This window comes from Falco punctatus (genome assembly GCF_963210335.1).
Source record: "Falco punctatus genome assembly, chromosome: 3".
Taxonomy (NCBI): Eukaryota; Metazoa; Chordata; class Aves; order Falconiformes; family Falconidae; genus Falco; species Falco punctatus.
In genome coordinates this window covers 61,126,732-61,142,444 of record NC_137582.1, presented here as the reverse complement: position 1 = coordinate 61,142,444, position 15,713 = coordinate 61,126,732, and the positions used below count along the sequence as shown (strand labels likewise).

The 15,713-nt window shown below is 42.0% G+C and overlaps 1 protein-coding gene across 11 annotated transcripts in view; it reads left to right on the top strand.

Moving 5' to 3' along the window:
• Positions 1-14,731, top strand: part of PPP4R1 (protein phosphatase 4 regulatory subunit 1) — a 71,244-nt gene extending 56,513 nt beyond the window's left edge. For all 11 annotated transcript variants that reach the window (XM_080378978.1, XM_080378980.1, XM_080378977.1 and 8 more), the window contains 8 exons: positions 4,753-4,848; positions 6,347-6,532; positions 7,905-8,066; positions 8,648-8,748; positions 10,441-10,561; positions 10,657-10,791; positions 11,794-11,935; positions 13,637-14,731. In XM_080378978.1, the coding sequence (XP_080235104.1) occupies positions 4,753-4,848; positions 6,347-6,532; positions 7,905-8,066; positions 8,648-8,748; positions 10,441-10,561; positions 10,657-10,791; positions 11,794-11,935; positions 13,637-13,800 (1,107 nt within the window). In that variant the 3' untranslated portion in view covers positions 13,801-14,731. The remainder of the gene's footprint in view (positions 1-4,752; positions 4,849-6,346; positions 6,533-7,904; positions 8,067-8,647; positions 8,749-10,440; positions 10,562-10,656; positions 10,792-11,793; positions 11,936-13,636) is intronic.
• Positions 14,732-15,713: the final 982 nt, after the last annotated feature.

Here is a 15,713-nt window from a genome sequence, read left to right as displayed (position 1 = left end):
CTCAGTATAGCTACGTGTCAGTAGGGTACTGGACATTTTAGAAGAATCAAGCTACAGCATTTTATGTTTGAAAGCAGCCTTCACAGTTCTACACACATACAAAAAGCAAAATAATAGTTTGTTTGTCCTTCTGCAGCTGTATTGGCTCCCGAAGGAGTTAATGCTACATGCTAAGGAGAGATTCTGTATTCAGATGAAAATAAGTATTGTAACAGAATGAACAGATAAGATTTTGGGACATAGATGAAGCTTATTTTTTGAGGATGCGGGTAACAGTTTTATTTTTCCTTGAGCCACCATTTTTGGTTTTTTTAGGTTGTATGCTTTCTATAAGGTTTGACGAATGTAAGCCTGAAGAAATCTCCCAAATCATATTCCCAGTGGATGGGTGTGGGAGTCCTCTTTTTTAATTGGGAGTAGAGGGAGAAGGGAAGGAAAAGAAAGAGAAAAGAAACTAGACTAATATCAGCCCACTCCTGTGTGGCACAAGTACTTACTCTTACTCTGTAAGAGGAGGGTGGATGCTTGGAGGAGACTGGACCCCTGAGACTGGCGTCTTCTCTCTTTCTTTGGGCCAGCTGCCCTGTCAGGAAATGCCAGCACCACTTGTCCTGGTGCTGTGGGCTTTGCGTGCAACCATGGTGCAGAGCAGGTGTCTATGGAGCACAGCCACAGAGATCTTGTAATACTGCAGCTAAAGGAAACCTCACGTAAGAGGTTTGTAAGGCCATGACAAAGGTTTTGCATCTCGAAGGTGGTGGTTCACCAGTTCGGTATGCAAGAAGCTTTCAGGCTAAACCCTGCTGAATTTTGATGTCCTGGCTCTCTGCAACGCTCAGTTAGTTCAGTGTGTGCATGTTACATGGGAAGAGTAGAGATGGAAATTCACCTGCAGGAATAGAGATCCTGCATTGACTTAACTACCAACTGGTGCTGTGGTTCCTGTGTACTGAAGCTCTTCCTTTCTGGAATGTATATTTGACTTTAAAAGTGGCATGGTAAACACATTCCCATCTGTGACACCCTTCAGTATATTTTAACTTCACTTTTTAGAGTTGAGATAGCAGAGATTGTGAAATGGAGTCTTTTGATTGTAGCAGAATCATAGAATCATTTAGGTTGGAAAAGACTTTTGAGATCATAAAGTCCAACTGTTAACCCAGGACTGCCAAGTCCACCACTAAACCATGTCCCTAAGCACTGCAGCTTTGCATTTTTTAAATACCTTCAGGGATGGTGACTTCATCATCTCCCTGGGCAGCCTGTTCCAATGTTTGGCCACCCTTTCAGGGAAGAAATTTTTCCCAATATCTAATCTAAACCTTCCCTGACATAATTTGAGGCCATTTCCTCTTGTCCTGTCACTTGTTATCTAGGGGAAGGGACCTACCACCCACTTGCCTACAACCTTCAGGTAGTTGTATGGAGCAATAAGATCCCCCCTGAGTCTCCTCCTCCTCTCCAGACTAAACAACCTCAGTTCCGTCAGCTGCTCCTCACAAGACTTGTGCTCCAGACCCTTCACCAGCTTTGTTGCCCTTCTCTGGACACACTCCAGCACCTCTACATCCCTCTTGCAGTGAGGCGCCCAAAACTGAACCCAGTATTTGAGGTGCAGCCTCACCAGTGCTGAGTACAGGGGGACAATCACTGCCCTGGTCCTGCTGGCCACACCATTTCTGATACAAGCCAGGATGCTGTTGGCCTTCTCGCCCCCCTGGGCACACTGCTGGCTCATGTCCAGCTGGCTGGTGACCAGCACCCCCAGGCCCTTTCCCACCAGGCACTTCCCAGCCGCTCTGCCCCAGCCTGTAGCGCTGTGTGGGGCTGGTGTGACCCAAGGGCAGGGCCAGGCACTGGGCCTGGTTGCACCTCATACAACTGGCCTCGGCCCATCGGTCCAGCCTGTCCAGATCCCTCTGCAGAGCCTGCCTGCCCTCCGGCAGGTCAACACTCCCTCCCACCTTGGTGTCACCTGCAGACTTACTGAGATTGCCCTCATCTAGATCATCAGTAAAGATATTAAACAGAACTGTCGCCAACACTGAACCCTGGGGAACACCACTTGTGACCAGTTGCCCGCTGGTTGTGACTCCATTCACCACCACTTGCTGAGCTCAGCCAGCCAGCCAGCTTTTAAGCCAGTAAACAGTACACCCGTTCAGGCCAGGGGCAGCCAGTTTCTCCAGGAGGATGCTGTGGGAGACTGTGTGGAAGGCTTTACTAAGGTCCAGGTAGACACTATCCACAGCCTTTCCCTCATCCACTAGGCAGGTCATCTTGTCACAGAAGGAGATGAGGTTAGTTAAGTAGGACCTGCCTCTCATATCCCCATACTGGCTGGGCCCCTTGGCCCTTCAGAACTATCTCCCAAGGGTCTCTGTCAGTCAGGCTCTTAAACAGGGCGAAGCTGGCCCTCTGCAAGTCCAAGGTAGCGATTCTGCTGACACCCCTCCTTACTTCTCCAATAATCGAAAACTCTGTCATCTTAAGATCACTGTGTCCAAGATGGCCTCTGACCACCACATCACCCACCAGTCCTTCCCTGTTTGTACACAGCAGGTCCAGTGGGGCATCTCCCCTGGCGGGTTCACTGACCATCTGTCTCAGGAAGTGATCGTCCACACACTCAGGAACCTCTTAAACTGTTTCTTGTCCACAATGTGTATTTCCAGCAGACATCTGATAGGTTGAAGTTCCCCATGAGGACAAGGGCTAGTGATCTGGAGAGCTCTCCCAGTTGCTTGTAGGATGTTTCATCTGTCTCTCCATCCTGGTTGGGTGGTCTGCAAAGGACTCGACCAGGATGTCCACCTTGTTGGCCCTGCCTCTGATTCTTGCCCATAAACACTCAGCCCTATTGCCACCATTATTCACCTCTAGGCAGTCAGTGCTCCCTGACATACAGACTTACTCCATCATCTCTCCTTCCTTGTCTATCCCTCCTGAAGAGTTTGTAGCCCTCCATTGCAGCTCTCCAGTCTTGTGAGTTACTCCACCATGTTTCTGTGATGGCAATTATGTCATAGTCTTCTTGCTGCATAATGGCTTCCAGCTCTTCCTGCTTGTTGTCCATGCTTTGGGCATTGGCATAGATGCACTTCAGCTGTACTGTTGATCACACCTCCAACCCTGGCATGCTGCCCCCAGGCTCATCTCTAATGAGTTTGGTTTTATTCCCTTCCCCCTTTGAATCTATTTTAAAGCTTTCTAGATGTCCCCTGCTAACCCCTGACCTAGTTAACTCCTGACCTAGAATCCTTTGCCCCCTGTGAGGCAGATGAAATGATGATAGGAGAATGGATGCCCATGTACCTGGGCAACTCGTGGAAAGCACTGTGGCTGCCTAATAATTTCTTGATTTGAAAGGGGTCAAGGCAGGTGACTTTCTGGCAGTGCTGAAAATTGTCTCTTTTTCCTGGGGGGAAAAAAAAGGCTAAAAAAGAGTGAAGAATTGGCTGACAAACTGAAATCCTACTGAGATGGTGTTGAGAGCTTCTGGCAGTTTTACAGTTGGAGTTTGCTGCTTGACACATTTAGTTATGGAGTCACTTAAATATCTCTTCTTTCTCTTGGCTCTTTGACACTTTGCTGCTGCTTGATAAGCCTGACAGGTGACTTGGGCAGCTGTGCCAGCGATACGTAATTGCCTCACAGTTCTACCTGTTCTTTATCACCTGTAATTATACCTCAGCAACTAAAATTACAACCCAGTGCTTAGATGAAAGCAGCTCATGGAAGAGGAAAAACAACTGTCTGAAGTTAAACCAAGGAAGGCAGATGGTATCCTGAAGGCTTTTTTGAGGAAGTTTTATAGTTCATTGACAAACTGATCTTAACAGCTGGTAGAGTAGGCACGTTCTCAGTGCTTGTGTTGACCCTGAGAGCTCACCCTGCAGCATCTTTGGATAGATCCCTTGGCTCATATCTAGCAAAAAAATGCCTGTCCTGTTCTGCCACACAGGAGCCTCATCAACTTTTCAAATACTCATCACATATTTCTTGAAATTCACAATTGATTGTGCAAAGTTGATTATATTTGGGGAACTTCACCAGTATAGAAAGTGACCGTGCATCCCCTTAGCAGCTCAGTTTATGACAGAGCATCAAACCTTTACTGCTCAATGGAGTTCTGAAACAGAGTCTCAGTCCTTATCTTCACGGCCCAGATACGTAGCCAGGATGCTTGAATGATTGCTAAAACTTATTTTAATAGAACTGCTGAGAGGGGTGATGACTAGTGTCAGCAGCAATGGTCCACTAAGATTCTGTATTATAAGGTATAGCTCATCTGTAGAGAAGATTACAGATCACCTCTAGGGAAGGAACAACAACGTAAGTCTCATCAGTTTCTGCTCTTAAGTGTGAGGGTGCCTTTGTTTTGACCTTTTCTAGCACAAATCCAACAAAATCAGCTACAGATGTTTTCTCGTTTTCCCTTCAGGAGAGAAGCAATGTGTTAGATTTTCCTTAATGCAGTCTTAAAGGTACTCCTCTCCTGTGATTTTCATTTTGTAAGAACCAAAATAGGGTAGAATAAGAGGAGTGTGTTTGAAAGAAGAAAGATTTATCTTGCATACCTGTTGATTTTGGGCTGTAGTGAAATAGTATTAGATATTAAAACATTTATTCCTTTAAACAAAGAAAAAATCCCTGAGGTGAGGACAGCACTTCTTGATGTTGACACTTGTTTTGTGTTTAATCCTCGAGTGTATTTTGTGTGACCCTTTTTTTCTTCCTCCTTTATCATAGAATATTGACTCTACGCTTCACTATATTCACAATGATTCAGATTTGAGCACCAACAGTAGTTTCAGCCCTGATGAAGAAAGAAAATCCAAAGTGCAGGTAAATGACAATGATTTCTGGTTTTCCTACGTGTTTTAATTAAGTGGATTTTTTTTTGTGTGTATGTGGGGATTGCTTTTATGCATGGTGTTCAGTCGTTTCTGGTGTAGCTTCTATTAAATATGGCAAACCTCTCAAGTATTTGAAAATGTTCTGTGTCTCGAGAGATAATGGCTGATTTCAGCAGTTGCTTCTGTTTTAATTATGTATAAGAGATACCAGTATTTTTTGACATGAGGTAATGGTTGTTGTAGACTTCCAGGCTCTGGTTTCATTTGGTTTCATTTTCTATGGAACCTATCCTATAATGGAAATTAGGTTATTGAGGAAACAGGATTTTTTTTTTAAGGGTTTTGAGTATACTGCCCCGACCCCATGACAGCTTTTTGCAGAAAAGTTGCAAGAGGGTTTCATTAAGCTTGAACTGTCTCTTTGTTATTTTTTTCCCCAAAGGAATGACTGTTTGTTGTTACATAGTTCAGTATTAAGCATGCCACCTTGCACCAGTGTGATTCCTTGAGTGGGAACCTCAGTCCCTCTTGTTGCTTATGTAAGCTGAGCTATTTGGCAGCTGTGTTAAGGAAATCCTATTGTGCACCCCCTTGGGTAGAGTCAGTGCTTGAAATAAACTGGCAACAGCTGAAACAAAGACTGTGTTGAAGTCAACGCAAAGAGATTTTCACAAAATTTTAGTTCAGATGCTTTAATTTGTCAGTGGGGAGAAGTATTGGTCTTCACTGGAGATTTCTGTCTCTGGAGACGTCTTTTCCTTCCTGCTGACTGTTTAGGGTAGAGGTCCTTGAACTACGGCCTGCGGGCTGGATACGGCCCCCCAGGGTCCTCAATCCAGCCCCCGGTATTTACAGAACCCCCCGCCCGGGGTTGGGGGGGGAAACCAAGCAGCCACAGATGGCTGCCTGCCACTGCATCCGTGTGCCGGCCCCCTGGTTAAAAAGTTTGAGGACCCCTGGTTTAGGGAGTCCAGAAGCGATATGGAACATGTATACTCTGCCCCCTCCCCTTCCCTCCCTCCCCAAGGCGTTGTAATTTAGTTTTCTTCTCCCTACCTCCCCAAGATTTTGAGAGGAATAGGAAAATTATTTTCGAGCAAGTCTCACTTGCTATTCTGCTATTTGTGTGGATAAGTTATAATGACCAATTTGCACAGCCTGTGAGCCTGAGTGTTTGTAGAAAGGTAGAATGTAGCATCTTAATATCCTGGTCTGCCAAAGTAGACAGTGATCTGCCCATTCAACTGTTACTAAGTTAGTCTGTATATTTTCAAATAGCCCTCAGTCTTGTCATTGTTTCTTTGGAACTTTTTGGTGGAACTTATGAAATACTAAACCCTTTTCATTCTTAAGAGATTGTAATTAAATCATACTCTATATTTGTGGGGGGAAAAAGTTTTCTTCTGACAGCATGCCCTGGAATTTTAGTAAGCCTCATGAAAATTTACTGAAAATAGTATAAACACTCTACCCTTTTCTTGCTGTAGGATGTTGTACCTCAGGCCTTGCTAGATCAGTATTTATCAATGACTGATCCATCTCGTGCACAAACAGTTGATACAGAGATTGCCAAACACTGTGCCTACAGCCTGCCAGGTGTGGCACTTACGTTAGGCAGACAGAACTGGCACTGTTTGAAAGATACCTACGAGACACTGGCATCTGACATGCAGGTAAGCTCAAGAAGCTCTGACAGTGAATGCTCTGAACTGTTATGATGATTTGTCTTGTTTAGTGGGTGTTGGGTTGCTGTGCTCTCTCCAGTGGGAATGTGAAGGGGAGGTCTCCAATTTTCTCGGCTCGCCTGAGATCTTGTGGCAGTGCTTGCGGTTCTCATAGGTATGAGAATTTGGGCTGTGCTGCTGTGCATGAGCAGACATGTGCCCCTGCAGGCATGTCTGGAGCTCAGTGAGTCAGCCTCACACCAGGCCTTTTTCGGTGGCCTTTTGGTGCTGTATCCAGTCAGTCATAAGGGAATAACATCACCACCACCACCATGCAGTGTTGCTGTTTTAAAAACAAATACTGGAAATAACAGCATTTTCCTTGTCAGGTGGTATGGAGGTAACTGTGCATTTTACTTTTGGTTTACAGTTGTTCCCCATTCCTCCTTTGTTTCCTTTTTTGGAGATGCTCTTTTTATGTTTTGGGTTTTTTAACATTCTCAGACTACTTCACCTCTCTTGAACTTGCTGGTTGCTATGTCAGAGCAGCGGTTCTCGGTGATGTGCAGTGAGTAATTTTATACATAGCTATTGCTCACATTTTCCAAACTCTTTTTGAAGCCATTAAAAACAACTAGCTAATAAATTTAAAAATTAAATATAAACAAATTACTCTGTGTTCAAAACTGTCCAGAGTTTATCACCAGTCTAATCTAAACTAAGATTGAATCACTAAACCAGGGCAAGAGAACAATACACATGTTAATTGGAAAGTGCTGGCTAAAGAATGGATGCTTTTTTCTTTTTGAAAAGACTTACTTGAAATAGTTACTGTATTAAAACAGTGCCCCCTCGGTTTAGGGCGAGTAAAAGCTCTACTGGTCCTTAGACTGCTGAGCACTCGATGTGGATGAAACTTTACCTATTATGGAAGCTAAAATATGCCAGCTGGAACACTGTTGGATATATCTTATGCTGTTTTATATATTAAACAACTGAGAGAGTAGTAGTGTGGAACTAATTTATCCAAAAGAATTTATAGCAGAGTGTAACATGTGGAAGAGTACCGATGTCAGGAATACCGTTTTCCTTCCTGACACCTGGAAAATTGAAATATTTTCATTACTCTGTTTGCCTAGTTCCTTGATACTCAGGTGGAAGAAGTGATACCTTGTCATTTGTCTATGCCACCCTTCCCCCCACCCCCCTTTTCTTTTTGTTTTTAAATTTGCCATTTAATTTTCAGTTGTTAATTGAGACGCTGTGGAATATATTTGTAAGTGCTGTAGCTCACTGGGAGTCACACTTGGATACTGACCCTCAAGTTAAAATAGAGCATTTCAGATGATACATCAATGGAACTTATTTATTTATTTTACAGTGGAAGGTTCGGCGGACACTAGCATTTTCTATACATGAACTTGCCGTCATCCTTGGAGACCAGCTTACAGCTGGAGATTTAGTTCCTGTCTTCAATGGCTTTTTAAAAGATTTAGATGAAGTCAGGATAGGTGTGCTTAAACACTTGCATGACTTTCTGAAGGTATGTCTGTGTTCAACTCTGGGCAAGTGCAGTTATGTGTTTTGCTTCATTTAGTTGTATGGACTTTTAAAAATAGCACAGTATAACTCTATGGGAATCTGTGCAGATGTCGGTTGAATACTAGAATGTATTGCTGATACTTCCTTTTCTCTGAAGAGCCTGGTTCATGCATGTTTATTCAGTATATAGATGCAGGCGGATAGTATTAAGTTTTTTTTGACGGCTCTAACCTCTCTACACAGCTTACTTCTCAAATTTCTTTAGGAGTTTTTGTGTTAACTGCCTCATTTTTGGAGCTGAAAGACACAGTTCATAAAATCTTCTAAAGTCAATGCTATCTTTACTGCTTACCCCTCTTGTTTCCTAGAGTAAAAGTAGAGAATAGATTTTGCTTTCAGTAGTGCCCCATGTGATTTTAGAGACTTAAGCATGATAGGGTTTAGCCTAGGAGAGCAACACTATTGCTGAACGTATTTTTTTTCTAAATTGAAGAAAGTTTTTCATTAGTTGTACTTTAAAGCTGCTCTTCTATGTGCTTATTGTAGCCTGCGCTTTATGTAAGCTTATATTTATTGTTACAGCTTCTTCATCTTGACAAAAGACGAGAGTATCTTTATCAGCTTCAGGAATTCCTCGTGACTGATAACAGCAGGAACTGGCGTTTCCGTGCTGAGCTGGCTGAGTATGTAGTTTTCTGGATGCTTGTTTTTGTTGTTATGGATATGTAAAAGTGATAAAATGATAGAATAGATATTTTACAGTGACATTATTAATTTTTAGTTAGTGGATAGTCCCTATCCTCCACTCGTTCCTGTTGCTTAAAAATTCCCAGTAGCTGTATATCACTTAAAATATTGGAATGTGAATGTCTTGTTCCATCACCATATGCTGGAAGCATTACCCTTCCATAGAAAAGAAATTGCCAAAAGAGAAGACCACATCTGGTTGCTCTTGAAGTCAAATAGAAGTGGTTTAGCTGTTTGGTTTCGAGTTGCTGTATTTGATGAGTAGGCTGAATTTGTGACAGTGAAATGGAGGAGATCGAGATCTTGAGGGGAGTAAAGAAAGTGAGCAGCAGAGTAGTGACCTTGGACTTCATCTGAGCAGACTTTAACTTTTTTGTGGAACTGGTAGGGGGGCTTCTATGGAAGGCAGCTCTGAAGGGTCGAGTTGCTCAGGAAAGCTAACAGAGGAAGGGGCTTCTGAAATTCAGTGAGGGACAGATGCTAAATCCTGTGCGTGGGAAGGAAGAGCCTCTGACAGTGGTAAAGACTGGGGACTGGCTGCCCTGGGAGCAGCTCTGCTGGAAAGGCCCAGAGTATCATGGAGGACGGTGAGCTGCACGTTGGCAGCACAGTCCTGGGCTGTATCAACAGGAGCACAGTCATTATCTGTCAAGCGAGCAGATTAGCCCCCTCTAGTCAGCACTCACTAGATCTCATCTGGAGTCATACATCCATACCAATACAAGAAAGGTGCTGATTGGCTGGAACAAGTTCTGCAGAGGGCCACCAAGTTGATCAGGGTTGCAACACTCATCCTGTGAGGAGACACTTTGTGACCAGGGCTTTTCTAGCAGGAGTGATGAAATGAGCGTATAGTAATGACTGTGATGGTGTATCTTTTGAATTAATTTTGAAAGACCTAGTTTAACAACTCATCATGATGCCATGATGTCTTTGCTGCATTTAAGTGTTGCTTTGATTTAATAACTATAAATCACTTACCTGTTACTGCGGTATGGAGGCGTTCAATCAGCTGCTTGTGACGTGTCATGCCACTTCTGTTGACATGCTTTCTACCATTCATGACACACTATTGTCTGCAACTTGCTGAAATCTTGATGAACTCACTACAAATTGAAGAAGACTGGTAATTTGTCTAGTTGTCCAGTATACTCTGAAATAGAGAAAGTTTATTGATTCGGTATATCAGTGGACGGAGGTTACTTATCAGACTTAAGAGCAGTGACTTTGTAGCTGTACATGTGTTATGTGTGAGATGTCTTTACTAGGTATTCAAATGTGTGTGCACACTGCGGTGTCCTTCACAGCTGGATCACTGTGTTGCATGTACATTGTAGCTGTTACCAGGATCCCTGCCTTGTAAATGCAACATTGGTTTCCTTGCCTTTTCCCCTAGTTCTTCATTCTTTGAGCTCATGCATGCATTATTGTGAATAAGTGGCAATTTAAAATTTGTAAGTGACCCACAGTCTGGCTGATAGCACTGAAAAATAGATTTTGCTTTTCAGTAACTTTATTATGGCCACATTGCATATTTAGCAAGTGTTGTCTTACAAATGATCATATTCACAGTTAAAGCTACCTTTCTTCTTATTATAATGTACTCTGGTTCTTTTTCCATCTTGTAGGCAACTGATCTTGCTTCTAGATCTGTACAGTGCCAGAGACATTTATGACTACTTGCGACCTATTGCTTTCAGCCTCTGTGCAGACAAAGTGTCTTCTGTCCGTTGGATTTCTTACAAGCTGGTAAAACAATCTACGTAAATTCAGGATTTCAAACTTCTGAGGGTTGGTGGTCAGAAGTAATTTTTTGTATTTTTTTTTCTTCTCATTTCTTCAAGGTTAGTGAAATGGTAAAAAAGCTGTACCTGGCTTCAACATCAACCTTCGTGGTAGATCTCATGAACGAACTTGTTGAAAAGTTCTGTAGATGCCGCAAATGGTCTGGTCGGCAAACTTTTGTCTTTATTTGCCAGGTGAAATGTCTTTTTGTTCGTCTTATTTGGTTTTGGGAGGCAGTGGTGGTAAGAATTAAGGGGAGATAGCTGCTGGAACTCTTCAGCTGTCTATTGACACTATTTTAATCAACATGTGAGAACTCTGTTTCCATTAGGTTTCATGGCTGCTTTCTTCTGTGTTGCTCCGTAGATGAGCTTTAGTGCATCTTTAGCTTAGCATATTAACATCAGCTTGTTAAATCTGGTGTTGAATGTAAAACAAAAGCATAGCAAAATAATCTCTAAATTGGGAAGCCGCTTTGTTACTCGACATGAAATGAGATTTTTACAGTACGCTGCAGCAGCCTACTGCTTTTTTGGGTTACCCTTCAGAAATCAAGCACTAGGAATTGCCTAGAACTCTGTAGCCAACTAGTGCAGCTTGGTCAAAACCAATGTATTCTTAGCAAAATAAGCAGAAGAGTTGAAACTAGCTGGGGTCCTGAGGAAATGGTCAAATCTGGAGGCAGTAGCAGAGGTGCAGTCTGGGAGCCAGCATGACTGCTGCCCAAGTGGGACAGTTCTTTGAAGTATTTGGAGAAATGCGAGCTTTGAGTGTATATAGAGAAACATGTTTGGGTGCAACAGATGCTTATTGAGATGAATCATTCTTATCATAATACAGTACCTAGTTAAAAGAAAGAGTAAATCAGTCTTGAGAAGGATTGGGAAAGTCTTTTACTTTTCTTCCCTGTTTTCAAATGATAGTGATTAAAAAAACCCCAAACAATAAAAATAAGTTGCCAGCCTTCATGCAAAATAAAGTGGGCTTCTAACCAAGCCTGAATTTCCTCAACACTAACTTGCTGCATTGTGTATGACTTTGTGCTAGAAAGTATTGTACCATATTTTATAACTTTGTGGATACACCTACTGTATTTGTGCTATGAAGGCAATAAGATCTGTTAGCTCTGATTATGTGTTGGGATTTTATCCTCACTGTGCTGAAATGTAATGAAATTGTTTCTGTGTTCTTGCCAGACTATCAGCGAAGACGACTGCCTGCCCATGGACCAGTTTGCTGTGCATCTGTTGCCACACTTACTACACTTGGCATCTGACAGGGTTCCAAATGTTCGAGTCCTGCTTGCAAAAACATTGAAGCAAACCCTTTTAGAGAAAGGTTAGTCACAGAGAGAGTCGCAGTGAGCTCACTGCGTATCTTTTTGTCCCTCCGCTTTCCTGTAGTCAGCTGGGAAAGAAGAAACAACATCAGAAGTGGGTCACACTTGCTTTTACAGTTTCCTTGGTGTGGGATGTTACCTTGGCGGACATAAACCCACAAACCTTGTTGTGGCATCAGAGCCACTGTTTGTAATGCTGAGGAAATAAGAGTTCTTGCTCATATGCCAGCCTGCTCTTTTGGTACCATTTTCCCTGAACAAAGTAGTTTGTGGAGTTGTTGTCAGGGCACAGAAAGCACACATGAACAACTAGCAACTGTGAGGTTGTTGAGCAGTGCCCTTTCCTCAGTTAAAAAAAAATTCTGTTAATGTTCTTTGTAATAAAAGAAAGAGAAATCCTTACATACAAATCCACCATCTGTTTTCTTACTGGAGATGTCAGCTGTTTGTTTTTTATATTTTATGGTAGCAGTGGGAAGAAAGTTTATCTGGAGTATCTTCAGGGAAATTAGACTTCCAACTTTCAAACTGCAGACTTTGCTTAGGAAGGCACCCCCAGTACATGGCAGGTACCAGAAGAGTCAGTGGTGCTCGGTGCCCAAAGGTACTGTAAAGGAAAACAGCATCAGAAATACTATGCTGTTTTGTAAACAAGCAGTGTCCACACTCGGAACACTTCATCCAGTTCTGGTCACTTTCTCAGAACCATAGACCAGCTTGAGGACTGTTGTTTGTAGTGTAGAAAATGTGAAAATAAATGCAAAATGTTCAGGGCACCGGACAACACAAAGGATGCCAGCACAGTGAGAGCTAGGCTACTGCTAGCTGTCCTGTGCACACTGGAGACTCTGAGTAAACATATGTAGGCAGTTAAGATGGATCAGCTGATGTGGAGTAACTTACCCTCTTGTAAACTGTGCCAAGGCTGTCACTGTTACTGTGTAGTATTGATATTTTTGTTGTCCTTGCTATTTTTGTGTTCCTCTACCTGGACGGTACATCCCCATTGCGCATTGCCACTATGTCAGCTTATAATACAGATAGTCCCTGCCTCAAAGATGTTACGTATATGATTAGGGATGGTGGATAGGTTATGAAAGGCAGATTTAAAAAACAAGTTCGGAAGTTTTTAAACCTCAGATCTAAACTGCCCTTTCTGAGCTTTTTGTAGTTACGTCGCTTTTATGCAGTTTGCCTAGTTCATGAAAACTGTCAGATGTTGTAACTTCTTCCACTCTTATTTCACGTTACCCGTTTTATTGTTTGATAATTATTTGACAATGGAATTGGAACTGAAATGGAGTGGCATGGCCATGGGTTTGTGATAGCTTCCTTCTGTCACAAATAGAAGCACACTCCTTCCAAGTCTCTTGCAGGTTGTTTTTCCTCTGCTTATGGAGTCTGTCATGCTTACTTCTATACTGAAGGACCGTAGAAATCCTGTACTCTAACACAGCACTGTTAGAGCCACTGTGCTTTGAATTATTTTCATTTATTCTGACATGGAATGATTTAATTTTTTTAAAAGTGAATTTATAGGTATATTCAGAAGCATATTGTGTGTCTGCTCAGATATTCCGGTTTGACTATACGTGTACACGGTCTTCTGAGGTTTTGAACCTCATGATAGTATGCTGAGGTTTGTGTTGAAGTATCTGCTGTCTTCTCTTCCTGTAAGTCTTGTGCATTTTCTCTTACAGAGTATTTTCTGAATTCTGCCAACTCTCATCAAGAAGCTGTGGAACAAACAATTATGGCGCTCCAAATGGATGATGACAGTGATGTCAAATATTTTGCAAGCATACACCCTGCCAGTACCAAAATTGCAGATGATGCTATGAGCACTGCTTCGTCAACGTATTAAAAAGTTCTGAATGTTGCTATAATTAAAAAAAAAATTGAATTAAACACACTGTCCTCAAATGCTTCTAAAATGGTTGATCTAGGACAACCTCTTTGGAAGGAGAGATTTCTTGCCAGACTTAACAGGTAGATGTTATCTAAACCTGGTAACAGGAAATTTTAAGTCAAGAGAAGTAAACATACCTGTGTCAGCTTGACTTTAGAAAAACACTGCTCAGAGGATTATTTTTGCCACCGAAGCCTTAAATCTTCTGTCTTCCTGAACAAATGAAACTTGAATTGGCAGATCATTTTAATTGTAGAAAGGATGCGATTTCCAGAGACCTGCATTGTTTCTCCTGAGGAGTTAACTTAGCAAGTATTTTCTGTAGCAACTGATAGATGAAATGGCCAGAAAGGCAAATTTATACCAGGATGCAAGACCTCCAGTATTAGCGCTAAAAGTTTTTATCATTCACGGAGTTGATTTGTGTGCAGCTGGGCACACCCTTAAGTGGGAATAGCTTTGATGTTTGTAAATGGGAAAAGTAGAAATTTGGATTTCTCTTAAGGGCTCAGTGCTAACACTAAACTAGAATTTGATTTTAATCCTTAAATGCAGCATATTGCTGTACCCATTAGCAGACAACTTTGCTGAGTACCTGTGTCCTAATTATTTTCATGCTGGTCATGACCTAAAGAAAATTTATTAGCACATGTGCTTTAAGTCAGGTATTTTTAACTTGATCATGATTGGCTCTGAGGTGCAACTTTTTTCTTCATATACTGTACATATCTGTGAGCCTCCTTGGAGAGCTGCAGTCCTTACTCATGTTGTTTAAAGCTGTTGTGATACAAGTTGTTCTCTACTTGTCCAAATAAAATTTATTAATAAGATTCAAAGCAATCTTGTGACCTTTTTAAGACATTAAAAGAATAAGTTTGAAATTTAAGTGGTTGTCTTTTTTTCTAGTTCTTTACGCTCTGATGGCTGTTGCAGGGGGAAGTGGTTTGCTTAATGATTGTGAAGAATTTTGCATTTTGAGATGGAGTGTACTACAGCACAGGTATGCTGTGGCTGTGTAATTGAGGTTTTGCTAGATTGTCTCTCAAGCATCCCTGTTGTGCTTGGGAACCTGTCGCTCCAGTGTGAAACGGCATCTTTGCTAAAGTGAGTGTGAGTATCCACCTCAGTCCAGATTTACAGGAAACTGTGAGCTGCCCTTAACCTACCTTCAGTCCCTTGACTGCTTTTGTTTTCTCTTATTTAAAAATACTGATACAATATCTTCCTCTCTGTCTTCCAGGGGCAACTTGCTTAAATCAGCTTTCCTCCAGCCTGGCAAACCTGAAGTGTACGAAGCTTATTTTCTTGAGGAAGTAGAAATGGTTTATGTCAGCTTATCTTTGATGTATTTTAGCAGAACTTTTTCATTTATCAGTCAGGTGCCCAATACTCTGGAGTTCAGCCTCAGGCAGGCATGTCTTTTTTTTGTGTGGCCCTCTTTTCTTGGGAAAACAGATTCCTCTGCAGTTTCTTCTCTGGTAAACAGAAAGCTGCTCTTTACTCCCCAAAGGCTTGCTTCTTGATTCCCGAGCATGGCCATGGACGCATGATACAGAACCATCTCTGTCTGCCTTGAAGCTTGGTGGGTTTGGGGTTTTTTGTTTGATTTTTAAAATATTTTTTTATTTATTTTAGGGTTGGGGTTTGTTTTGTTTTGGGTTTGGTTGTTTTTTGTTTTGTTCTGGTGTAGAGGTTTTTTTTCTTTCCTTTTAGATTTTTCCTTTGCTTGTCCCTTTTTCTTTTCAAAATTGGCTTAAAATTTGAAAAGGCAACTATATGCCCAGGTCAGAAGTTACTGTAGTATAGGTAATACTCTCATCAGGTGTTCTCCTCCTCATGTTCTCTAAGAATTGTTCAGAAATCATGTG